At 44.4% G+C, this 26982-nt stretch overlaps 1 protein-coding gene across 1 annotated transcript; it reads right to left on the bottom strand.

Moving 5' to 3' along the window:
• Positions 1-4262: 4262 nt before the first annotated feature.
• Positions 4263-24010, bottom strand: SCTR (secretin receptor). The gene is made up of 13 exons (XM_039723413.1): positions 23940-24010; positions 20263-20389; positions 15948-16058; positions 11993-12096; positions 11611-11708; positions 10403-10535; positions 9429-9582; positions 9280-9340; positions 8689-8758; positions 5933-6024; positions 5701-5839; positions 5481-5522; positions 4263-4495 (listed from the first exon to the last, which is right to left on the bottom strand). Exons 1-13 carry the CDS (start codon positions 23979-23981, stop codon positions 4319-4321), a joined length of 1350 nt encoding a protein of 449 aa, XP_039579347.1. The 5' UTR covers positions 23982-24010; the 3' UTR covers positions 4263-4318.
• Between the last annotated feature and the right edge of the window lie 2972 nt (positions 24011-26982).

The following is a 26982-nucleotide window of genomic DNA, read 5'->3' as shown; positions in this document are numbered from 1 at the left end:
TTTACATAATCTCCCAGGCACCATTCCGTGTGTCTACCCAGCTAAACTGATGAAGAAATGACTGCTTGGCACTTTCCCAAGCTCTGACCAATGGAACTGAGGCCACTACACACTCCCCTCTCCTTTTCCCTCCAGTGTCTGCCCCAGCCCAAGAAGCCAGCACTGCTTTCTTGTCTTGCAAAACAAGAAGGGCAGTCAGCTGTGTTGCTTCGTGGGAATTTGAGATAACCTTGTAGGCGCTTTAATGACTTCCTGCTGTTGCATGTGCTCTGTTTACCAGCTAAAGAGCTCTTTCCTGTGTCCTTCTCCTTCCTGTTCCCACACTGCACCCCGTGTCTGAAGCATCCTTGCTCTTTTCCTCAGCTCTGATTGTCTGGCCTGCAAGAAGTGGTATCTGAGTACAAATGCATTTGTGTTTTTCTCAGAGCTCACTGTATTAGCAGGTTTAGTTAAGTGTCAGGAAAAGAGCTTCCCAGCTACACCACTGAATTAGTTTATGTAATCTCAAGTTAATTAGCACCTAGTGTTCTCTTTCCAACAGGAGAGGTCGTTGGCCTGTCTCAGTTTAACATCTCTTAAAAGCAGGGTAATGAACATCACTTCTTGTTAATGAGCCGTTTAGACTAACTTTAATTAGACACTTGTACACAAGCCATTGCCTGTGGATAAGAATAAGGAAATGTTGATACAGGGCATGCTGGCTCGGGAAATTTCCTGCCTGGACTGTGTTTTTCCAGAATCACAGAATCGTTAAGGTTGGAAGGGTGCACTGGAGGTCATCTAGTCCAGCCTCCCTGCTCCAGCAAGGTCCTCTAGAGCATGTTATTTTGATTTTGTCTCCAATATGTTCATCAGCTGTGCTTGTAGAGACACCGGAATGGGGTTGAGCCTTGCTTGCTTTTGCAAGCCACAGGAAGGTGGTTACAAGGATATATCACATGACTGTTCTCACCTGCTTTCTCTTTCCCTCTGCTGGGGCCGATGGTGAGCTGATAATGGCCCTTCTTCTCAACCTTGCAAGACAGCTGGCACATGCAAGAAGGGCCTCATTTCGGGGTAAACAAGGTCTGCCCCAGGCAGTGTCTTGGAAGGGGTGTTGCCTGAATTCCTGCGGCCTCTCACCTTCACTGGACCCAGCCCCACTGAATCGGTACCAACCCTTCTGAAACAGCCCCTTTCAGCTCCCCAGGCATTGCACAATGTCATTATTCACTGAACAACTATTGGGTTTTGTGTCTGATGGTTTCGCTAGGAACTTCCTTGTTGCCAGTGTTGAAGAGAAAATCCATTAATGGCTTCCTCTTAAATTCATCAGCTCTTAGGCTCCTGCTGGCTTGCAGAAGAACAACTGGCTCCTCAGGGCACCTGGGCTGAATAGCCAGAGGCTGTCACCAGTGTCCCTGAACAATGACAACTGCCTGTGTGAAAGGTGGTACTCAGGTCCTATTTACTGGTAAAGCCACCATATTACACTGAATACCCAGGGGCAAGTGCAATGAAAGGAAAGTGGGTGGGCTCTATGAATATGGAGCTTGTGTTCACCCTCTGTGCCTTCATCTCCTGCTTTTGCATTGCTCCCTGAGGTCTGCTTTCCTGTTCCTCTTCATCTGCTTACAAATATGTCAATGTCCCCAGAGCTAAGCAGCTCTTTTCTCTAACATCCTTCAGCACAGCTAAACAAGCAAGATCCCCAGCAGGGCAGGGAGCCCAGGAGATGGGGAAGGTAAGAACCCATTCCCCTGTGGTGGTAGTTGGCAGAAGCTTCCTACGGCCAGCAGAAACCAGGACAAGGTCACAGCATCATAACTCCAGGGGCTGCCTGCTTCTCATATCTTCCCGAGTGGATGTGCTCTTCCCCAAGAGCTGAGGACTCCAAATTCCAGCTGACATCCAGGAGCTTTTATGGAGTTACTCAGCTCTTCATACAAACAGGGCTTGTGCTTGATGCTCGAAGTGAACATGTTATACAGAATCTGGGAATAATTCACTTTTCTTGGTTATTTCAGGCAAGACAAATAAAACCAAAATGGCCATGTAAAACAATAATTTATGCTAGAACTGGTGGGTTTTTAAATATAAAAACAAGCAGTATTTTTTTCTGGTGTATGTGGCAGGCCCCTGTACAAATAGGTGTTATGCTCAGCCTGGGCTCCTCCCAGTCTTGTGCTGGTCCTAGCTATGCACTGCAGGGCTGAGCTCTTACACTGGCTCGTGTGAGAGCCAATAATTGCATCAGATCTAATTAATTACATCTTATTGTATCTCTGGATCTGTATTTCTTCATGTATGCTGGATGGAGGCACTTGCATTTAAAACAAACAGCTGCTTTGGCCTGAAGGATGAATGTTTAATTCTCAGAGAGGGAACATACAAGTTGTTTCACCCTTCTTGGTCTCATTTATAGGCCAGAGAGAAATTAAGGTTACATTTTTTTGGAAGTATCTCACTTGCTAAATGCAGTGGGACAGAGTGAACCCCTGACAAGTTTGGAGACTCTGCTTGCTTGGGTTGAGTCAGCAAAAAGTCAGATCTTTCATTCCAGCCTTCAGGGAGGGGCTTTCACTTCTCCTTTGGTCATGGGACTCATCCTGCTTCTGTTCTTCCTTCCACTTGTTTTGGCTGATTTTTAAAGGACAAAGCCAACTGGAAACCTTACTATTTCCAAAAAAATATAAGTTTAAAGTATTTCCTTGAAATACTTGCCAGCTTGCAGCTTCACATCTCGTTATTTTTTTCCCGGTCCTAAAAATGTTCAACTCTCCTACAGCTGGGTGACCTGCATGAGGCAAGAAAGCCAACCAGGAGGGCAGGCTTGAGCAGGCACAGAGCTCTCCCTGCTGCTGAGTGCCCTCCCTCTCCTGCCTGCAGCACCTGCTGCACCAGGGAGGGTGTGGGATAACTGTCAGCACTGCCAGTGAAAAAAATATTTTTTTCCCTGAATCTCAGAGTTTCAAAGACAGCTAGCATCACTCAAAAACCTGCTTCAGTACAGTTAATTTAAGCTTGAATGTATCCTTTGAACTTATCTGCACGTTTGTCTTGTGATAAAATGGCAAAAGCCTACCACGTAGGCATTTGGTGTGATTAAAAGCTCGTTGGAGCAGTTTTGGCAGAGGGGATTGGGGAATGCTGCCTAGGCAGCATTTGACATGCCATGCATGTTTTGCCAATGTCTCGTAGGTGATTGGGAGGAGGGAGAAGTGATAAACACCATGTGCTTTCTGTTCAAGCATCCTCGCCCTTGAAGAAACCCAGCCAAAAATCACCCCAACTAGGGAAATGTGGATACAAAATCAAGTAGGAGATTTGATTTCATTTGTCAGATGAATTATTTTATCCCTTTCCCACTCAAAACAGAGAAATGTGCTTAATTATGTCCTTAAGAGCATAAAGCTGTGATAGCTCAGATACTTTTTGACAGCATATTACAGTGCACAGCCTTGCAGATTTCAGTACACAGAGGGACTGTAGATTCTAAAGAATACCACTATGGTATTGTTTTTTACCAGATAGTTTCTACTGTCCAGTTCAATTGACCTTTAACTGTCTCAAGAGCTTTCATTTCTTCCCTTCAAATACAAGCTGGTCAAGTCTCAGAGGTACAGACACAATAGGAATGAGCTATCTTACTGAAGTTTTTTTGGTCACCCTTGGAATATGTTGTAATAGCTTTGATACCATTTCAAAATTATGCAAAATATCCAAATTGAACCATTGTTGTTTCCAAGGTCTCCACCACTAAAAGAGGCAAAGGTAAAAACCTGTGTGAGCCTGCCACTGTCACTGGAGCCATGGATATGAGGAGGATATGAGAGGAAACTGGAGCTCAGCTGTGCCTTATGTTCTCAGTGTCCATCACCCATTCATCCACAACAGAAAGGCTTTGAACCTTGATAAATTCTAGGGATTAATTAAGTTTACATTTCAAACCCATGGAAGATGGCATGTAACCTTCATCATATAAATTTCAGTGTCCTCCCAGCTTCTGCAGCAGAAAAATAAAGAACAAAAAAGCACCAGCCTGACTTAGCCTGGAACATGCTGGAGAGCCACATGGGAAATGGAAGGCCACATTTAAGGTAGAACTAGCAGCAGGTGTGGAAAGAAACACAAATTACTGTGGGCAGAAACTCTAGGAAGGGCATAATATTTTGGCCCATTTTGCTTTGCAAAACAACCATGGTGCTGCACAGGATATACACGAACAGACGTGCTCCAAGAACCGCTGATCCGTTTGGACATGGACACAGGACTCCCAGCTCAGTGCAGGGGACTCAGCCGTGTGTGTCTGGGCGTGGAGGCACCCTCGGGTGCACAGCTAGAGCACACTTGACCTTTGGAGGGTTCCTCTCCTGTGCTCTGCGGGGCTGGACCTCACCATCTGCATCTCTTGAGTCAAGCCGCTTCCCCCGTTGCTGGCTGAGGTGCTGAGATGCTGTCGCCAGTGCTTGCTTAAATGCCACTGCCTCCACTTCCTCTGAACTTCCAGCTGAACCTAGGCAGAGAGGTCACAAAACACTTAGTTCAGCTAGTTTATGTTGGAACCCTGCGCTGCAGAGAGCAGCGTAACAGGAAAATGAGAGTGGGTTACCTTTGCCAGGGTTTGGGTTTATTTACTTAAACCCCAGTTTAAGGGGTTGAGGTAGGGCCTGTTTCTTGACACTTCTAGTGATACTGTTGTTGCAGCCACACAGCTTTCTATTTAATTGCAGGTGAAACTGTTCACGGAATCTAGCTGGCCTTAGGAAGGGTTTGGTTTAATTTTAGACATAAAACCAGGACATTTTGGCACTCTAAGGTAAAAAAAAATATTTTCTTTTCAAAACCGTTTTTTCTGAACCCTGTTGACAGATCAGTCAGAGTATTTCAAAATCCTCCTCTATTTCAAAGTGACTCTTTCTTAGGCACTGGCTTGCTTTTTTTCCCCCTTCCAATTAGCTGTACATCTTCCAGGTTTGTATGTTTCCCCCCACCTCTACCAGCAGCAGCATTTCAGAGTGCAAGTTCTAGCCCAGAAGCCTGGGAGTTGTCATGCAACTACAAAGGAAATGATCCCTCTACCTAAAGCTTTACCTTATAAGAATCCTAATAAACTTGGACTGGGTATAGCTTTTGATAAATCCCCTCCTAAGGATTGAGTAAATAAAGCAGCCATGGATGGGGTGGCAGATAATGGTGTCATACGTCAGAACAGTGGGCTGTCAGTGTGACTGTGTGAGGGATGGTGCTCCCACCCTCGGCTCCCAGACAGTAATAATGTTATCTGATCTATGAAAGGGTTGCAGTAGTTGAGAGGTGAAGTTTGCATCTGGCATACAATTACCTAGGCTTGCCTGGTCTAGGAGGGATTTCAAGAGTGATGTTAGGTAGCTGGGAAGAAAACCCTCAGACAAAAGGTGTAATTCATTGGGGGATGTGTCCCACTGATTAACGAGGCATGCTTCAGCAATAAAAAAGAACGTTATACACACGAAACTCACCTCACCATTAAGAAAACAATAAAGTACAGCCACCACAAAGCCCTAAAAGATAAAAGAACCGTGGTCACAGGATTGCAGTTTCAGCTTTTGAATGGGGATGAGGCATCTCAAGGGAAATCAGACAGCTTGGCTTTGCCATTGGAAACTCAAGTCTGTTGCAGAGTTCTATGTTGTACCTCTTTTTCTTATTTTAAAGAAATAATAGCTTGTCAAATATTACCTGGAATGATCCAAGAGCCAACTCAAAAAACAGCTGAATTTCCATTGTACCACTGCTTGCATCCTCAGGGAAAAAAGCAAAGATGATATAGTGGACCCCAAAGAGAGGGATGAGGAGGAGTGTTGACTTTGCAAGTCTCCTGAGAATGAAAACAGAGAGAAAAGCTGGTGTAGAAGGAGCAAGAGATGCTCAGGTGACCTTGAATGTCTCATAAGGGATGTAAGGGACATACTTGTATTGGTTGAAATCACTGCTCCGTTTTTCAGGGGAGCTGAGCTTCCTCATCAGGATTCTTAAAATGTTGACAAAGAGAATGAAATTAATCTGGAAAACAAACAAACAAACAAACAAACAAAACCAAAGTAATCAGCAGAGCCACTTTGGGGGGTTTGGGCTGAGCAGAAAGAGGGGCTGGGGCTGGCCTGCCTGTGTCCATGTTCCCATCCCAGTCTCTGTTCCTGCTTCTCCAGCCTGCTTGGCCACCCTGGGCTTGGATGCTGGCTGCTTTCCCTGCTGGTTTGCTGCAGCTTTAGTTATGGATATGCTCAGAGCTTGTCATGCAGGCAAATCACCAAAGGGCAGGGAAGCCAGGAGCATCGGTTTGGTCCCCTCTGGCTGCGGGGCTCTGACAGCCTCTGCACAGTCTGACCCCACTTTGGATGCCAGCAAAAGGGCAGCGCTGGAGCCATCACTTGCTAACGGGGACTACAAGTGCTCTTTGTTCCCTGCTAAAAACACTCCATGTGGTTTGGGATCACGAGGCAAAGTAGTTAAAAGTGGGGAGAGGAGAGAGTCGACTCTGGAGTTCTTCCTTTTGCATTTTCCCCCTCTCGAAGGGTGGGTATCAGATAAAAATGCTGATCTGCTCAGTTTGGGTGCAGATGAGGCAATAGCTGTTTCTGCTGTTTTGACCCTCAGGCAAAGAGTAGGAGTTGCAGGGGAGGTAGAGCCGCCTGAGCGTGTCTGTCTGTCTGTCCCGCGGCCAGCGCCTCGCACCCCGTGGGGAGCGACCTCGGGCTGATCTGCCCTTGGCTTGCACAGCCTGCAGAGCTGCACCCTTCCTGCAGCACCCTGCACCCCGTGGGGAGCACCCTGCACCCCTCTTGGAGCACCCTGCACCCCTCCTGCAGCAGCCTGCCCTTAACCCTTCCCTGAGCCGGGAAACACCATGGCAGAGGTGCATCCTCTTCATGGTGGGTCCAGCGTGCCTGGGGACATGGCAGCAGGGCTCGGGGGTGTTGGGTCTCCCTAAAGAACCGGGTCTCCTGGAGATGGGACAGACACAGCAAGTCTTTAAAGTTGTCGTGTGGAAAGGGAGCAGCTGTGACCCCTGAGGGAGTCTGGATAGGGTTGGAAGTTTGGGGAAGCTGGGGAGGGAGGAGGAAAGGAGTAGAGCTGGGGGAAGTTAGAGCATAAAGGCAAGAAATACTTCAGGGGTGGTGGGGAGCAAAGGAGGTTCATGCCTGGGTATTCTGGGATTTTTAACCCATTAGGCCAGGGAAGAGCCGTGTAGGCTGAGCAGGACTTTTCACTGATAAAAACCACAGGGGAAGGGGGAGCGGCGGGATTCCTGCCCGGAGGAATTGCCCGCGGGCAGCGCAGGAATGAGCGAGAGCCTGGGAGCACAAAGGTGTTTATCGGTGCTGATTTTCTGCCTTTTCAACTGCTGAAGGCTGTGAGGAATACAGAGATTAGATCTGGGTTTTAAGATCTGGCTGTTTGTTTGGTTATGGGCTTGAGTAAATCCTCCCTTGAGGAAAACCTGCAGAGTCACGCAGGCGGCTTCTGCCTTCAGCAGCTAAACAAGGCAGGATCAGCATTCTGAGGACACTTGGAAAGCGATAGGGTGGGGGCCGCCAGAAGATTAACTAAGATTGTGCTTTTTGTCTTGCCTGGGTCTCGTTGGCTTTTATATATTGCCGAGTGGCTCCTAGCATGAGGGTAGTTTCATAAAGAAAAATAAATGCCATGACCTCGGTAAGCTGATCCCAAATCACTTGTGCGGTTTGCTGGTTGTCTTGTGGGGATGCAGGATTGCTCACTGGTCAACGGGAGCAGAACTTTAACCCACCAACTCTGCTGCCTGGGTTTCTGAGAAGTGTGCAAGTGTTGCAGTTTGTGTTTTGCAAACCAAATGGTTATTACTGGAAATGTGAAAACCTCAACCAGCCCTTGGGGTTTCGTTTGGAGTGTCAGCAGGTTACTTGAGAATAACCAGCAGTTCACATTTCTGGGTTAGAGTTTCAGACAGGTCATTGCAGCATGGTCTGACCCAGAGCATCTTCATTGGGCAGAACAATTATCCCAAGCAGCAGCTCCAGCCCTCTGGTACCTCAGGCTCTGAAGGAGAGTACCAGCAAATGCTCAAAACACAGGTGCTGAGTATTACACACACCAAACTGCTCTTGTCATCACTACTGCCTTGCACTGGGCAGGCTCACACTGAGTTTCAATGCCTGTGCCCTAATTCATTGAGCAGTGCCTCAGTGTTGTCCACTAATATGAGGGGCATGCAGCCTGTGAACTGTTTTTATTCCTGAAAACAAAAGCCAGTGGTCATGTAAGGCAAGTTGGTTTTGGCTTTGCTGAGAGAGGCATTGACCAGCAGACACAAAAGTAATTGTACTGAAATGTACAGCCACTCATTTCTCCTCTGGAGCTTTCCTTGAAACAGTCCAAAACAAGCTTCCACAAAACAGCCAAGTTCATGTGAAATCAACAGGATGTGGAAACCTGATCTTCTTCAGGCTCTTGCTTCTTGGGAGAACACTCTAGCTTTCCTTGTGAACTTAGCTTTGGGGCATTAGTTACTGACTAAGTCCTGCTGAGCAGAAGTTGCTTAAGCAGTAACTCATGGGTCACACCAGTTCAGACACATGCCTAAGATCAGTTCATTAACACACTTCTAAAGCATGTTGAGTAGATGAGCTGTGACTTCACAGTATTTGAAAATACAGATTGAATCTGCTTGTCCCAGAAAAGACTTACAAATATAGACACAACTATGGGGCCTCTAATGATCCACCAGGTATTGGCATCAGTGTTAATGTCCCAACACCTGTAAAAATAGAAGGTGCAGTCAGTTATCAAAACATTGGTATCTTTTCAAACAGGTTTAGTCTGTTTTGCACCTTAGATAGGCCCCTATTCTCTTTTCTACAAAACTAATTTCCTGTGCTCACTGAGTGGTGCAATGTGCCTGACAGAAAACTGCCCACCTGCACTGGATCGAGACAAGTCCTTCCCTTAAGTACAAACACAGTTCAAAACTTTGAAAGGGAGAAGAGAAAGAAACAAAGTTTCACTGTTCAGAAAGTTAAATACAGATATTGAAAACATGTGGTCTGAATTCATAGCTGAAGGCTACCTCCTACCCTTGAAAATGCTCAAATGGAATTGGAAGCCTTTTCTGGTGTTGCTCAGCTGTACCTCTGCTCACACCCACACTAGGATTCAGGCTCCCACCACAGCAGGATGTTGATTGATTTACTTGCTCCCAGCAATTAGAAATGAGCAGGACCCCATGGAACAGCCTGCACAGGGGCTGCATGCTCCCCCTGGCATGCCAGCTTGACTTACCCAATATTTTCATGGAGTTGCCGAGCAGTCGCCCATGCTGCCACAAACACCATTGGGGCACCTGCAATTGGAAAAACCAGTTACTCCTGCACAAGTCCTTGCCAAAGGCAGAAAAACCCAGTTGTCCTCACTGAAGGGAGAGCCAGTACCCCATCCAAGGGCGATGAACCACCAGAGGAACTTCCTTTCCGAGAAGAAGGAAATCACCAGGAGAGTGTGGAGGTACAGTCCTTCCACGAGGAGCCAGCTGTAGTTAGACATGATGCAATACTGAAAGAAGACCATGGTGAGCTTGCAGCCAGCCTGAGGAAAGAGAGGATAATTAGCTCCTGCCTGGGTTTGTTCCTACCTTCTAGCAGAGAAAGCGAGCCGTAAATTAATCTTGGCAAATAGAGATTTTATAGCAATTAGGGGAACTAAATGGGTGTCCTCGAGACAGGGGTTCACATGACAAGAAAGCAGAGCTGGCACTCCTAAATGCATTAATCAACTGCCTCACTAGAAGAACTGAATGTGTCATGGACACTTGGATTCAGGTTACTGTCTCAGGGGAATTTCACTATTACTACCTCCCTAGTATGAGTAACACAAATATTACCTTAGGGAAGCATATGAATGTATTGTCAATCCTTTTTTTTCCAAGAAAAGCAGCTGATAAAGACAAACTAAAATGTCCTCAAAATGTTATTTTTCTGCAACAAATATCCAGCAAAACTAGTGGGATGAAACAAAACAGGCCTATTTTTGTTCCTCTCCCTAATTCTTATATTTTAGTTTAAAGCATCATCTCCAGTGTTGCTTCACCCCTCCTCACACCCAAATTTTCAAAATAGTTTGCTGCCAATAAAAAAAAAGGGCAAAAAACATTTCAAAATCTGTGAGGTCCCAGACTGTCTGAGTGCAAGCCCTTATCTTATTATCAGGTCTCACACTGCAGTGTAAATCAGCAATATTTAATGTGTTCTCAGAGAAGGGGCAGAGCATACCTCTCTTCTCCCATAACCCATAACCCCCCATGATGAACATAAATCTGAGATGGAGATTTCCTTCCCTGTACACTAAATCCTGCTAGGATCCTGCTGGGAAGCTGAGGGGTGGAGCAAGCTGATGGGCAGAGGGTTACCGTGTATGCCCCACAGTAATTTGTGTCCTCAGAGGAAAACAAGACAGCATCCTTGATGAAGTTGGATGAGGCTCGCAAAATGAACGATGTGAAGAGATGCATGTGGATGTAGTTCCTTGTGCAGCGAAGCCTTCTGCAAAAACAAGAGAGAGAGAAAGAGAAATCCAGTGAAGTGACATTCAGAGATGCATGTGGATGTAGTTCCTTGTGCAGCGAAGCCTTCTGCAAAATCAAAAGAGAGAGAGAGAAATCCAGTGAAGTGACTGACATTTCTCACCAATGTAAGGAACTGTGGCTGTAAACAACAGGTTTCAATCCTTAGTAGTGATAAATGGACAAATGAAGAACAGTGTAGTTCTGTTTGTGAAGGGAAGACTGATGCATTTCCCAAGAGGGATATCCTAGAGAAGACCTTAAAAAGCAACAGTCATATCTGCTCCACTCAGGTACTAAAACAAGCTGAATGTTGCCAGTAAAATTGTGATTTCATGCCAATATGCTTGTTCTAGCATCCCTCCCTCCCTCCTTTCTGTAGTAACATGAACCCAAGGTGTTTATTCACACCCGGATGAATTTATTTATTCTGCCAGCACAGTGCACTTGTGCCTGCAGTGTTTTCTGTATTAAATCTTCACATAGTCTGTGTCCAGAGGCCGTGCAGCCTGAATATAAATTTGCAAAGTAGTTGGATTTCCTTTTGCCCAGAGGTGCCGCCCTGACATTTACTGTAAGGGAAATTAATTTCACTGAATAAGCAGCACAGTACAAATTCCAGGTTACAGGGATGAGTGAAGATAAGCTGCATGTCAGATTGCTAATAGAAACTTTACCACAAGTCAGTGCAGTGACACTTAGAACAAAGTTTTAGCCACAGTCTCAAGTGGGGAAAAGAGCAGCAGGGAGAAAGACACTCTGCCCAAGGGACACTGAAATCATGGGAAGACCTCATCAGGGAGTTGGTGCAAATGCCATTTGCAACATGCATCCAGCTGTGATTTGGAAAGAAAAGGAGAGCAAAATATAATGACCAGCCCTAACATTTTCTAGGATAAAATTTATTTCAGAAATAAATTTTATCACTGATTTCTGTAAAGGTTTCCAGATATACTTAAATTTTTAGCTTGCCCAGAAAGTCAATAGAAGGATTTGTGTCAGCTGAGATGACCAGAAGTCCTGACCAAACACAAACCCGAGATGCTTCTCCTCACCTAAAGGAGGCCAGGACCACCAAGGCTATCATCAATGTCACAAGGGAGGTGCAGTATCCGATGGTGTACATGGTCTTCAGGGTCATGAAATAGGAGCGCTGCAGGGGAACATATAATCACACTTTTACCTTGCCTGCCTGGTAGACATCAGCCCACACCAAAAGAAAGATTCCTCTTCCTATTTAATGAATAAATTTTCTTGTAAAATCATCTACTGAAATTTCACCCTGAGCAACCACTTGCAGGAAGTATTCATGCTGAAAACCATCAGTAGCAATAACCCCACCTGGGTTAAATCACAACATCAATCAGTCTCTCCTAAAAGTGTTTCTCCCCAGGGCCCCAGAGCAGCAGATCTGTGGTCAGGGGCACTCAGACTCACCCTGGCCTCGTTGGTTGTGTCGTTGACATTGTAGCCACAAGCAATGTCAGGTCTCGGGTAGGGCTCTGACCAGCCCTCACTTGTACAGTTTCGGTACACAAAACCTGTGTGGTAAAAAGACAGAATGGGGCATGACCATTTCCAGTTTTATCTTGGTTGTCCTCAGGGTTCAGTCACCATGTAGGGTTGCTCCAAGAGCCAGGAGAGTGTGTTGCCCCAGGCAGTGCACTCTGCATAGCTGGGGGCAAAATGCAGCTGAGCTGATTCTGTTGATACTTGCCCAGTGTACTTGTGTGGGTCATAATGTTGTTTGCCCACTCAGGGATGACTGTGATGGATGTGTTTTTATTAATTGCAACATAAATAATACTGCTCAGTACATCTGGTGTTTCTTGGCCACTATTCCAAGATCAGCAAACACAGGACTTGTTCAGCACAGATTCAAGCTCCATGCAAACCTGATACTCTGCTGAATGCTCCCACCTCCTTACTGTGGTTTGTCACGCTCCAAATAGAACACAAAACTGTAGATGGTCACAGATTTTCAGTAAGATTTAAATTGATGCTAAAAGTCTTTTTCCCACACTGGGCATTATTTTACACAGTTGATTTCCTTGCTAACTTGCAAATTAAAGGTTAGGAAGAAATTCCCCTCACTTAAGCTCAACTTCTGGAAAGCTGAGTACTTGAGTCCAACTGTGTCCCTTGGGGCTGTCTTTGGAGAAAAATATACATTTGCAGAATTAATTTTTCAGACTGGTATCTGCAGAGGGCAGTTTGACCCTTTTCTGCTGGGATGTCTGATTTTTAGACTCCTAATGCTGAGTGAGATGAATGCCCAGCAAGCTGCACATGGCTGAATAGGGTGGTTTTGAACTTGTCCACGTTAATGTTTGGCTCTAAAATGAAAGTGGGAAGTCCTGCCCAAAGCCACTCACAATGTCACTGGAAGAAAGTGGCCCTAGCAGACATGTTTGTTATGTGCTGAAGAGAAACTTGTACAAAGAAGTTAAACGACTTCCCTCTGTCCTAATCACATTGATCTGCCTGGTAAGAATCATACTTCAGAACCATGGAGTGAAATCCTGGTTTTGTTGCAGTGATGGCAATGCTAGCAGGTACTTAAAGGGGACATGAAACCAGCAGTCTTTCCTAGTACAAGCCTTGCCAGAGGGCACCATAAAAGTCCATTTATCCCCCACACATTTAGCCGTGAGGACTTTAGGATGTCTGGCTCTTGCAAAACATCCCTGCAGTGCTGAGGGCACTGAGCGAGATGCATATCCAGCAGTGTTTGGTGATGGTTTATCCTCTTTGGAGCCCTGCTGGAATTGTCAGGACAGAGCCAGGGCTCCTGCTACCTCTGGGCTAATGCTGGTGACCTGACAGCATGTCTGCACTTGATTTGAACTCACCTCTGTAAACCTGCAAGGCACAGCAAACAGGCTTAGAACCCTGAGTGGAAAGAGCTCTGGGTGTGTCCTTATCACACTATTATTCTGATGCTTTTTTGAACATCTTGTTCCAGCTTAGTATCTTTGAAAGGGCCAGGCTTGCTTTATAAGCCAGTTTTTTTACGTTTTGCTGCAGTGCAGCAACAACAGGAAAGAAGCAGCTGTCCCAAAAGGTTCTCCCCAGCCTTTTTTGGCACCCAGCAAGGGGGTGGTGTGGTGGCAGGTTCTCTACTTCAGTGCCAGCTATTAAGACACACTTACTTAACCTAGAGCAAAGCACTGTACTTGTAAACATGCCTGTGACGGTTTTGTGCTCGAGGCTGTCAAAGCAGCTCAGACAAGAGGAGGTGAAGTTCTGTGCTAGTGTGCACATACTATTGCATTACATGCAAAGCACAGGAGATTGTGCCAGGCACATCATATGGATGGGCACAAGGAAAATTTTAACAATGCTTCTGAGCTGTGGGTGACACAGGCTGGGGGAACTGCAGCATGCCCCACTCAGAGCAGAGTGGGAGTCTGCAGTCTAAGGATTTGGCTTGGTGTTTACTGGTGCTTTGGAACTGCCTAGGCAAGAAGGAACTCTGACTAAAGGGATGGCTGTGGCACTGGAGCCACCTGATGTGGCCTTTGCCTCTGAATCCTCAGGATTGTCACACCTTTCTTCATTCCTTGCCTAAGGCACCGTGCTCAGTTCTGTTACTTGGTTCCAGATAATTTTGTTTCTTTGGTCTGCTATGTTGAAAGGGACCAGACAGTCTGGGCTGCAAATGCAAGTCTAGAAGTGAGCAGAGACCAGGGTTTGGGCAGAGCTCAGAGCTATCCACAAGGCTTAACAAATGTGCCTTTGGCATTTGTGGCTGCCCATCTGCTTTGTGAGTGGTGAGGAGAGAAAACCTTTGCTTTTCTTTTGAAGCAAGCACATCTTTGTTTTTCTTTTTCAAAATTGTTTCAAACAGGGCAAAGACTGTAGCAGTAAATAAACTCTGGAGTAACAAGCCAACCACAGTATAAAACCAAAGAAGGTGGCCATGAGAATGAGGCTAAACTATTGCTGACTTTGACCCAAAATGCCAGAAGCAGAGACTGAAATAAGATGCTAATGATGATGGACCAGGTCTTGGGGTTCTGTTTTGTACACTGTCACTCTGATTACTGTTTATCAGCTTCTGGATAAGGAGGGCAACTAAAGTTTAAGCTGACTACCTCCAAGATAAGAGCGTGAACATCTCAGATGTAATTATGACCTTTGGATGTACAAATTCCTGCTTTCCTCCCCGGTGAGAAGGCCAGAGGCAGGGAGCAGTTCCCTCTAGTGGCTGGACCAGCAGGGATTTCAGTTCCTGCACTTGAGGGCCGGGATCACTGTGCTAAAGTAGATGCCAGACGCATGGTTTCTTCAGCGATCTCAGCTTTTGTGTAGTTTATCCTTTGGCTTTAAACCAGCTTAAAGGGCTCAAAGGGCAGATAATGTTCGTGTGTACAGAAAGTAGCAAGGTTTTTATTTTAATCTGAGTGGCTCATGTCTGATTTCATTTAAAGAGCACTAAGTGCTTCTCCTTTGAGTTATGTAATCTTTATTAGACAATCTAATACTTTGTCTCCTGTTCCTCCCTTCATAAAATGAATCTGTCTGCTTTTCTGTAAGTACTGGACCTCATTAATCTGTGCCCTATAACTGAAGAATGCAAAACCCTCTTCTCATTTGAATCATTAACTCCCTAAAGAGAAACGTAAACACATTTCTTAGGCATTACTGAAAAGCAGAAATGAACAGAAAGCAGGCTTACTTAATAGCTCATGATTACTGTAGTCTACTGGGAGTAAATTTCACTTCATTTCTAGCTTAGATATCCCAGAAAAAAAGGACAAAAACCATTGCTTGAGCTCACCTCTCTTTGAGTGAATTGTTTGGTGAGCCATGAAACCTGAATTTCCATGGGATTGTGTCACTTGTATGGATCCTGTCACAGACAAGAGAGAAATCCCCAGAGCAGACTTCCTCTTAATGAAGGCAAAAAGGGGATCTTCTCTGCCTGCCTAGCTGGATGTTTTGCCAAATCTCGTGTGAACCTAATGCTGTGTGAAGTTTTGTCCCCATCAAGCTCCTCTGGGACCAGCCACTAGCGCTAGGAGATATTAAAAGGGAAAGACAGAAATAAACACAGAACCTGAGTGGAGAAAACCCTTTTCCTTGAGAAACCATGCTAAAAGCCTGCTTTTCAGGATAGCATTTAATTCCTGCACTTTTTTCCATCTGACTAGAAAATACAAACACTTTAAAGATCTTGCTACTTTAATTCCAGTCTTTTCCATGTTCAGCTTAGAGGTGGAAACAGATCTGCTAAGTAACTATTGTTCTTTAAAAGAAGGAGGGAAAAATATTCATTTCAAGTTCAGACCTGAGTGTGGCATCTTTGTAAAGAAATAAAAAATAAAGTGTTTAATAAATAAGTGCTTAAAAAAATACCAGGGTGAGAAAAGCATCATTTTAACATTACCTTTTTTCCCAGTCAGCATCTGAAAGAATTCAGGGCAGTGAGCATTGACAGTCTGTCCCACAGTGGATGAAGGCCAGCAGCTCATGTTGTCCCACATTCCAGCACATCTGCCTGGGGGGGCAACAAGGAAATACCATACAGCATCTCCCAGTGACATAACACCATGAAACTTCTTCCAACAATGAAACACTGGGAGATATCTCCAAGCAGCACTAACACCATCCAACATCTCCCACGGACCAAGGCAGCTACAGGAACAAAGATGCTCAGTGCTCTGAAAAGCAAACTGGATGAGACAGGGCAAGTCTGCTGAGACCTGGGTAGGACAGAGCAGGTCCTGATTGCTTCAAACCAGCCTCAGCAAGCTCCCAGACATGTCCCTTTCTTGCCATTGATCCCACTGGTCTCTACTAGGCACACAAAGCACAATTAGAATAATTCTGAACTTCACATCAGGCCTTTTGCTACCTGTTTGCTGGTAACTACTGAATGGCCCTGGAAAGATGAAGGAAATCAGATGGGAATTTTTAAACTTATTTTCAGTCTTTCTAAAGCTTTCACTTTGAGTCATCCTAATGTTTTTCTTACATAATATTTTTGTAAATATGAAAAAATGCAACTAGATGACCCTGCTCGAGCAGGGAGGTTTGACCAGTTGATCCATTGGTCCCTTCCAGCCTCACCCATTTTGTGATTCTGTGACTAGGAGTTTAAAAAACTTCAGGATGATACTTAAACCACAGATCACTTAAATCACAGACTATTTTGAGTTGTAAGGGACCCACAAAGAGAGTACAACTCTTAAGGGAATGGCCTATTTGGGGATCACACCCACAACACAGACATTATCAGCACTATATTCTAACCAGCTGAACTAATCTAGTCATACTGGGGAAGGGATAGAGAGGAACAGCAGCAATGTCTTCCTTTTATCACCATAAACACGCCTCTCTTTCACTGTGCTCAGGCTGCAGTGAACTGAAAAATGCCAGCAGATCACTCACTGAGCTTGGCTGCTCAGATTCACCCCATTTCAGTTAGGTGCAAGGGCTCCTTAGTTTAAGGATGGGCTTGTCATGGTCCCCTCTCACAGTCAGGGAGACTTTTCCAGCTGCACCCTTGACTGTTTTGCCTTCAGGCAGGGCTGGTGGAGGTGCATCAGGGAGCTCATCTGGTGGCCAGTGGAGCAGAGTATGAAGGTGATCTTTACTTAGACACGTTGCTTAGGTGCTGGATGCTGGCATGGATTGATTGTGGCCTGAGGTGCAGAGTGTTAATGGAGAAGACCTCCATTTGATGCTCTTTGTACCAAAGAGAAACTGCAATCCTACCATTTCTTATTTTGCTCTTCTCCAGATACAGGCTGAAATAATCCAGATTCATTCCCTTTTGCCTCCACTCCCTGCCAGTGGTTTTAGCACAGCCTTCTTTGAGGTTTCTGCAACAAAACAGGAGGGAAAAAGGCCACTGGGGTGGGTCAGGGACTCCCCTGTGCCTGCTGTATCCGGACGTGTGCCCTGCATGCTCCCTGAAAGCTGAGGGGAGGAAGTGCTGACCAAGCACTCTCCTCAAACACTTCATGCTTTGTAAGGCCAACCTCCACTAGCCTGACAAAAATGTTTACATTTCTAGAAATGTATTGATTTCCTTCTGTGCGACAGGCCCAGTGCCTGAAAATGCAGAGCTGTTCGCAGCCAGGGTGGCACCTCAGCCCTGGTGTCCTCCCTGTGCCAATGTTTATAAGTCTTGGAAAGGATTTACTTCAAAGCAACAGTTTAAAGGCAAGCAAAACTTCACCTTGGGTGATATTTATGACTTAACACGCTGCATTGTTTGGTTTATCGAACGGTCATACCAACACCACAGGCAAAAAACCCCAAAATCAGACACAATGCACAGAAAAACCTGACAAAATTATGATGTTGGGTGAAAGAGAAACAAAGAGAAAACAAAAACCAGCCGAGCTATTTCTCCTGCAGGTGGGCTTCTTGTCACTCCTCATGGCTAAATATCCATGTCTCCCACCCCCAGCTAGAGAAAGAGCCTCAGGGTGGAGACAAAGCACAGCAACATCTCCCTCACACAGCCCTGTGCTCTTTGGGATCTCCCTCAGAGCTTTCTCCCAGCAGCAATACACGGTGTCACCATGATCAGGGGTTCCAGGTCTCCAGTAGCTTCCCTGCCCTGCTCCTTGCTCCTGAGAGAATTTCCTTGTCTTCACTCATGCACTAAAAAGAGCATAACTGTGACTTGGGTTGTGTTAATATTACACTGCTCCCTTTCCCAAGCTAATGTTATCATAAGGGCAGAGTCCCTTTTCCTTTTTACTGCTGCAGGATAAGAAACACTCAACTACTCAGGTACTTGATGCCTGATTCCCCAGCAATGAATTCCTTTGTTTGTGCCATCTTCACAAGATGTGAGCACTGCAGAGGGATGGCATGGTGGGATCTTGTTCCCTGCTTTGTCCTTTTTCCTGCCTGTGCCAGTCAAAGCTTCTGGGGCAGGGGCAGGAAGGATGAGATGTGGAAGGTGCCCCACACCCTGCGAAGCCGCCTTTATTTCTCCCTGCATGACCCACCAAGGGTATGCACTGAATTCCTCAGCTTTGCTTCTCTCTTCTTCAAACTGAAATCCTTGTATGGGGTTTTCTCCACATGGACTTCAGGCATGCAGACCTTAAATGCTGGAGGTATTTTCAGGTGTGTTATTTCCCAGAATAGAAGCATTACTCCCTAATTTACCAAGGTAAAAAACCCCTCTTAGATTTTGGTAGAATTTTAGGTAGAACTACCCCATTAAAAAATTCCAATAATGAAAGGCCTTGGGTGAATTTTAAGATGTGGATCCAGTTTAAAATTGTGTTAATTAGTATAGCTTCTCTGCTGAGAAGCTATACTATTTGACTGAGATAAAGCAAGACCATCTGTACTGGTACTGCCTGCTAATGCTAGTGCAGGTCCACACCTGCACAGTCCTGTGGAGTTTTACTTGTCTGCATCTGCTGTGGAGCTCTGGTGCCAAGGAAACACAGAGCTGAACATTAGAGACATATCACAGGATCAAAGCAGAAAAAGAAATAGGCTGACAAACCACCCTGCTCTTCACTGACGGAAATAAACGATATTGATTTATTAATATAATCAAACTTCTTATATGCAATGAGACAGATCTGCCTTGTGGAGCACCTGGAAGCCTGCCATAAGGTATCCTGTCACTGCCATGTGGCTGTACTGCCCTGAAGCTGTGATCACACCCATCAGTCTGCAAAGGACAGGGATAAAACAGTAACAGAGAAAAATGCAAGGCATCCTAAGAAACCAGGAAATAGAACTTCCCTCTGAGTTCTGTCCTTGGTCCAGGTCATAGTGAGTGTTCTGTGCCGTCAACACTCTCTGTTAGAGAGGAAGGCTTTGAAACTAAGCAAACACCTTGACTCCAGCTCCACATGGTAGCCTATCTGTGGCCAGGATAGCCTGCACACAGCACATCTGTGGGAGCTCCTTCCCTTCTCATGCTGGTAAGAACCTTGCCCATGTTACAGTGCACAAAAGTCACCCGGAATCAGTTCAGTCTGTGAGATGCTGTGAGTGACACAACCCCATCCTTAGTGGTGATGGCTGGTCACACACTAAAAATAGTCACATGTGCTGCCTACACCCAATGTTCTCTCTGAGATGCTGATCCAGCAGCTGCCTGGGGGAAATGACACACAGTTCACAGGCAAGGTTTAATAATCTCTTGCACGTGACCCCAGCTGCTCAGCTGTGAAAGCAAAGCTGTCTACATGATGAGGACTCAGTACCACAACTTTCCCAGGCCAAAAAGCTCCTTTGTATGATGATAAATCCTCGCTGAAATTCAAGAACTCTGTGAGGTGACAGTAACTTGGAACAAGGATGAAGCAATGAGAACCTTCAAGCCACGTGATTTAAATGTTGGCTGCTGGTCTTCATTGATTTTTAAGGTAAATATAATTAAGTAAATTTGCAGTTGCTGGGGTGAATTTTTAAATTATCCTTTTCCAAGAAGACATTATTGCAATTTGCAAGATTTTCTTGCTGGTGTGTTCCGAAGTTGTGAGGATTGCAGTCAAGCAACTGGGTTAGAAGGTTTCCACAACTCTTCCTGTCACTGTAAGGTCAAAATCCCACTCTCAAAGACTTGAAACAGATCTTACCTGTTTTTCTGCTCCTAAAGGAGAGATGTATTCTAAGTGCATACCTCCTGTGGGAAGGGATGTTGGGGTGTCTGAGTTTGAGGCACTCAGTTCATGTGAGAGCAGTTTTATCATGTGCATTCATTCAGCCTTTACCTGAGCTCAGGAGCAGATCATTTTCAGTCGTTCTGTTCCTTGCCTCCAGGGACAGAGTCTCCACACACTTTTCTTCCTCCCTTTTCAGGACACTCAGAAGGTCACAGACAGGTGGAATGGCTTTGATCTACAAATTTTAAAAGCACTGGAATCACTTTTCCTCTTAAAACTTATAAAATCTCAACAGAATCTATCCTTTTTATGCTCATATAACCCATGTAGATCTATCACTTGATTGTGGGCAATATTTCCTTGAAATACAGACAATTTTCCCAGTTAAGTCTGCATTTTTGTAGTAGCAGCAGGCAAGCACAGACTGAGTTTATGTCTTCTCCCTTTTGCTGACATTACTGACATTGAGAAAAATGTGTTATTCTGCTAAATTAAGTACATGAACAGGATGCTCTTCCAAAAGACTGCAGAAACATCCAGGACACTGCTGGAGTCTCCTAGAGTAACAGAGAATCAGCCACTCACCCATGGCTGTGTTAAATCATACACCTGGCACAAGTGATCCAAATATGCCCACTGGTTGCAGACCACCCAACCCCGTTTCCCTGCTACCATCTGGTAGCTGCAGGAGCCCACCTGAAAGCAGAATCTCACCCAGATTTTCGTGAGACCCTAGATGTCAATTTGTCCTAAGGTCATTTTCTCATCTTCCCAGCCAGCTTTCTCATAAAACCATGTGGAAATGTTAATGTTCACTCAATCCCGATGTAGCAATTCAATGTGTGTTTATGTTTTATGCAGCTGGGCCAAAATCAGTAAAAAAACCAAACAGTTACAGACCATTAAAATGACAAATATTGAAAATAATTACAAAATTATTTTCAGGACAAGGTCTTAACAGTTATGTTGTTCAGAAAAAACAAGTATTTTTACCCTTTGCAGGGTAAAAGTTATTTTTACCAGTGTCTATTATTTTTGACATAAGAAACTTGAATATAGTGGATGTCCATTATAATGAATTAGATAATTTCTCTCTAATGGATAAACACAAAATCTCTATAAATTCTCACCATGGAACTTTTATGTACATATATAAAAATGCATATGTATGTACACACATAATGAAGAGATTAGAAGCCATTCATCAGGCTCTATTAGTTGAAAAATATCAGATAAAATTTGTTTACATTCTTTTTCAAGAAAGCTAACCCAGCAGCATCACATTACTGCTCAACCTAATAAATCTTGTAGGATTGCTGATCACTTTCAGATTAGATTTGGGAGAAAGAACAATCCCTGAAAACCTTGTAATGAGAACTATTACTTCTCTACAATTAAATTTTAGCATACCAGACATTAGAGACCATATTCCCACTATTTTGGCTGGAAATTTTTTGAGTATTATATTTCTGAACAAAGTTTGATCTTTTCAGCAGTGTATCATACCTCATCTAATTGGTCTGGTGTGTAAACTTGTGTTTAACTTCAGTATCCTTCTCCCTTGTCTTTAAATAAATGAACACTATTTAATGTGTCATTAAATAAATGAACTAGAAATCACCTGGTTTTGCACAATGTAATAAATTTTCTGGAATCACACATGCAAAGACTTAATATGAAAGAAACTCTCTTCTGATGCCAGGATTTGGATGCTGAGCATTTGAAATGGCCAAAATAACCAGTCTGAGTTGTTAAGATACATAAAAATAAATGCTAGGAAACATGTTAACAATGATCTCAGAAAGAGGGGAATATTCCCTCTTAAAAAAGCCTCTATATTGTGTGGGCACTGTTTTCCTTTAAGAAATGTGGATCCTAAGAAAGTTTTTGTTTTACAAAAATTTAAATTCTGTGTTATTTCTTTATGTCTGGAGTGAGGCCACACACTTTTAGCACACCCACTTGTGAAGATCACCCTGATGATCTGACACAGCATTACTTTCTTACACTAAATTGCCTTACAATTACTGTTTTACCCCACAAAGTGATGTCCACCCTATTCTGCTAATCAGGTAGATTCCACTTCCTGGGAACAGATGTGCAGCTAACAGGACTTTATGCCCAGATACAGCAGAAAGTTTCCAGGTGTGGGTATAAAGACCTTGTTTGCCACCAACCCTGTCCCTGAGCCAGTCTGTGCCAACACAGGCATGCGAGGGAGCGGGCTGGCTGTGAGCGCTGGGATGTTTGCGGAGCGATGCGAAATCCGCTTCCCATGGCGCAGCCGGATAACCCCACTCTGGCACCAGCTGTGCTCAGTCTCACTCGTGTTTACCATCCACAAGTGGGAGCAAACAGCCCGCCCCTGCTGCTTGAGAACGAGGAGCAAAAGGGGTTCCTCTACGTGCTGTTTCTATGTCTCTTCATAAACAGTTCCCTGAAACAGTTGTGATCTCCTTGACACTTCACCAGCTACTAAAAAAAAATTAACTCTATCCCAACTGAATCCAGGACAGAGAGAAAGACATCCTCATATTTTGTTTAAAGACGAGATACCAATCCCATTCCAAACAGAGATAACTGTTATAAATAGATCTCCAGAATGGGCAAAAGGCTGCAATATTGATAGCAACAGCCAACACAGTTTTTAAAGTGTGAAATGAGTGGATTTAAACATTATCCAGAATTCACCACCATTTCATTTTAAAATAAGTGAATTTAGGGTAATGAGAGGATTTAAGGAGCAAAAGATGCCTGGCAAAATCAAGACAGGTATTTTGAAAGATTAGAAGAACCAATAGAAATAGGTGCTCTTGGGGACACCCTGAGCAATGACATCTATTTACAGAGTCCTTTAGGTAGTACTAAGAATAAAAAACCAAAATTACAAGAAAACCATCACAGTCACATTTTTTTATTGCAGAAGATGATCAAAAGGCAAAAGGTTTGAAGATTGCATTCACTCTGCAATTAAAATGTCTAGGCAGAGCTCAGGTTTTCTCACAGCTGGAGCAAAATTCCCAACTGGGAGAAATAACTTGATTTTTCCATTTGTTGCAATGAAACAGTGATTTGATCCTTTCCTAACTTCTCACACCCAAGCTAGACACATTTCACCCCTTGTTTTATATGCATTCAAAATCTGAATAACCTGAGCAGCACCTGGAGATCACAGCCCAGGTTCCACTCTCCTTTCTGACTGATCCAAGCACCTGGAATCTCCCACATAAATCTCAGTAAAGTTTTAAAGCTAAAAAAATCACAGCCCAGGTTCCACTCTCCTTTCTGACTGATCCAAGCACCTGGAAGTCAGCAATGACAATCTCCCACATAAATCTCGGTGAAGTTTTAAAGCCAAAAAAAATAAGACAACCTTGTGGCATAAACATTGCTTCACATTCCTTCAATCTGAGTCCAGGGAGGCACTGTTATACGTGGGCATTGCCCCTTAAGAGATTGATTGCTGGTGTAAATCAGTAAAGCTTCTCTGAATTGAGTTAAATCTTTTCTTCTTCATCACAGCACCTGCTGTGTTTGTCAAAGTGCCTTAGTAACACTTCTGTCTTTATAAAGATGGGGAAACTGAGGCATCCAGCATCTAGTCATCTGGCCACTGTCAATTAGTGAAGGAAGCAGCAGAAGCAAGAAGAAAACTAAAAAAATCCAGGTTCTACACAGACATTTTTAAACAGAGACACCACAACTTCATGGAATAGAGGTGTTCAGCATTACTCAGATAATATGTGATTCCATGTAAATGGGAATAAATAGATCTGAGCACCTACCGGGACAGTTGAAATCCAGAAGATCACCCAGATGGTCCACATAGTCAATCACAGTCTGTTTTCTTCATCCCTCATGCATCACAGGTCAGCCGGCTGTTTGTATGCTCTCCAGCGTGGCTCCTAGCTCTTTTCACTTCATCCTTTCCCTCCTTGCCTTTTTCCCTTCCCAGCTTTGACCATCCTTAGCCAATGTTTCTCTCCAGCTGCTGAGCTCTAGAGAGCATCAACAGTGACAGGACCCCCCTCCCCCCTCGTCCACCCTGCAACTCTCCTCCTCCTCTGCAGAAGCGCCCTGTCCCAAGAATTACAGCCCCTCTCTTGAGCATGTTCCTACTGTTGTCTGCCTCCCTTCCTGGCTATTATTCACTGTTATCGATGGGTGTCGCTGGGCAATGATCATTCCTCATGCTCCCACAATAAGGGACCAAGCAGGACTCCCCTGTAAGATGTCAGCTCCACAATGGCAGGAGCAAACAATCAAGGGGAAGTAGAGCCCTGGAATAAGTGCTCTGCTGAGAAACTGAGTTGGAGGAATGTGCTTCAGGCTGCCTGCACTGCTTCGCTCTTGATAGCTCTGCACATGCTTCCCACAGGGAGCACACATCCCTGAGAGGCAGAAATCAGGAAGCTGGCACTGCCTGCTGCAGGTGAGGCAGCTGCCTGCTTGTCCCACCAAGCCCAGCTGAGCACAGCTGCCAGAGCCAAAGATAAATTCTAGTCTGGGATAAACAGGGAATCTGCTCTTCCCTTCCAGAGAGGACTCCAAATACTCCCTAGATTTCAGCCTCTTATCCAGCATCTGAAGAAACAGCCAGTCTGCATTTCATCCAAATGCTATAGGCTGCAAGGTGTCATTGCATTTGGATCCCACTGGTACCTTGTTGCTGGGATGTAGATTTCAGACATCTGGGATTTCCCAAAGATAGTTCCTTGGCAGTCCCCTCGCCTGTCAGCAGGACAACAACTCTGTTGTTCCTGGTTTTGTTTCTGTGGCAAAACTATTGTAAAGGGGGCTGTGTGCTTAGCTGGGTATGAGCTTGTTGCTGGGATGTAGATTTCAGAAATCTGGGATTTCCCAAAGATAGTTCCTTGGCAGTCCCCTTGCCTGTCAGCAGAGCACTCTTTATTGTTCCTGGCTTTTTTTCTCTGGCAAAACTATTGTAAAGGGGCTGTGTGCTTAGCTGGGTATGAACTCCCAGATACCAAGGCAAGCACTCCAAGCCCTTGATGGTTACATTCACCTCTAGCACAAGCTGAATACAGCTTCAAAAAAGAGCCAAAGTTTGCTCTGTGTACCAGTGCTCTTTCTCAAAGCACGGCAGTCCTCAGCTTGTCTCAAAACATCTTTTACCACCTATTCCAATTTTTCATCACCAGACAGGTCAAATTCAATGAAGGGCTGCCCAGAACACAGATGAGCTCCAGGTTTACTGGTAAAGTCAATGACTAGGAAAAATATATGGCTAATTGCCTGTGCACTGCAAATCCTGCAATTGGATAAAACAAGTTATCCACTGAGCAGCACAATGAAGGAATTTGGGTTGCCTAGCAAGTGCTGCCCATTCCATGCCTATCCTGACTCCAGCTCATCTCTAGATGTGCTTCATGAAGATCACTGAGTTGCAACGCTCCCACTTTCCCTGCACACCACCCTCATCTCTCCCCACATTCCCAGAGCAGCAGTCAGGCAAACGGCAGCATTTGCTTAACCCCACACTGGCTCTGTCCTGCTCATCCAGCACACTCACACAGCATCCTTTCCCCCTCAAATGGCAAATGCTTCAGTCTTCCTTGCCCCAGCCCACACTAAACTTGTAGTGATTTTCATTTCTTGAAGACATCTGCTTCCCCACAGAGTTTGGTTGAAAATATCAAAGGGTTAAACAAACTGTTGAGAGGGGGTCTGAGAGGCAGACAGACAATGGTCGCTGTAGTAGTCTGAAGAAACCACACTGACAACGCTGCATCATCTCGGTGGGGCGCCAAGTCCTTCTCTCTCTTCCTTTGGCTGAAGGAGTATTTTATTATTCCATTCATATTGCAGCATCTTCCCCTGAAAGCCAGCACTCTTTCTTGCATTTATGTAATTGAGAGAGCTTTGCTTCTGAATGTACTTTGGAGTGTGGTGCTTTTTCCAAAATAGGCCCAGGAGTCTGGAGAGTCAATGCTGGATTTAAACGCCAACGGTGTGAATTAATATTTTGTGATCCTCCCACTTTATTCATGTGCAGGATGAGTGTTTGAAAGATGGATGAAAAATAAAACCTGGGAGATTCTCACCTGTGCAAACCATTGTTTTACTCACAGCAGATGTCAGCCCAGTGGGACAGACAGGGAAAGCTGGGAAACCTAACAGCAGCAGCAGAACACAAAGAACTATTACCAAGAATTCACAGAGCCCCAAATTATATGTTTGTTTAATTAAGCAATAGCTGTGTGCATTTGCTTTTATACCTACTATGTATAGCCCTCATAAATTTGTCACAGCTGGAATTTCTTTCAAGTCTGATATCTAAAACAGGAAAGAAATATCTGAACTTGTTCACACCATTTCAAAAGACTTTTCACTTTAACTTTAGGAGTAAATAGAAGAAATTTCTTTGTACTACTCTGATTGTAGGATTGTTTACTTATCAAACACTAACAAACTTCAATTGTAAATATTTATTTATTAATACTTAAAAATTCCATTAGTGCTTGAAACAACTAAATTTTCTCCTCCCTTTGCTAAATAATTAAATTGTTTGCAATGACTTTACTACAGCTTGGCAATCAGTGCAAACATTTTTCAAATGACATTTGGAATAGAGATAAAAATGAGGCAAGAATCATCTATTTAAACTCTGGTTAACATTTTTTATTTATATCAACTTTCCCAAGGAAATCTGAAGGTTTGTTGGCTGATAAGCCACTCTTTTCACCTACCTTTTCCACTCATTTGCTGTTCCCAGGAAACTTTACAGAGTGCTTCTCCAGAGGTTCATCATGTTTAGACCCTCTGATGTGCAAGCAGACATGGTTTTTTGGTTTGTACTCAGCTCTC

Source organism: Passer montanus, unplaced genomic scaffold (assembly GCF_014805655.1).
Source record: "Passer montanus isolate IOZ18808 unplaced genomic scaffold, ASM1480565v1 scaffold1, whole genome shotgun sequence".
NCBI lineage: Eukaryota > Metazoa > Chordata > Aves > Passeriformes > Passeridae > Passer > Passer montanus.
Note: the sequence above shows the minus strand (reverse complement) of the source record. Positions and strands in the feature narration are given on the sequence as shown.

What these genes read in the sequence shown, in the direction of transcription:
- SCTR (XM_039723413.1), bottom strand. Translation starts at nt 23,981, where the DNA reads ATGTGGACCATCTGGGTGATCTTCTGGATTTCAACTGTCCCG. An exon ending in CCATAGTTGTGTCTATATTT is followed by an intron (nt 6,025 to 8,688) that starts GTAAGTCTTTTC and finishes TTTGTTTTCCAG; the next exon opens with ATTAATTTCATTCTCTTTGT. An exon ending in ATTGTTTTCTTAATGGTGAG is followed by an intron (nt 4,496 to 5,480) that starts GTGAGTTTCGTG and finishes CTCTCTGCCTAG; the next exon opens with GTTCAGCTGGAAGTTCAGAG.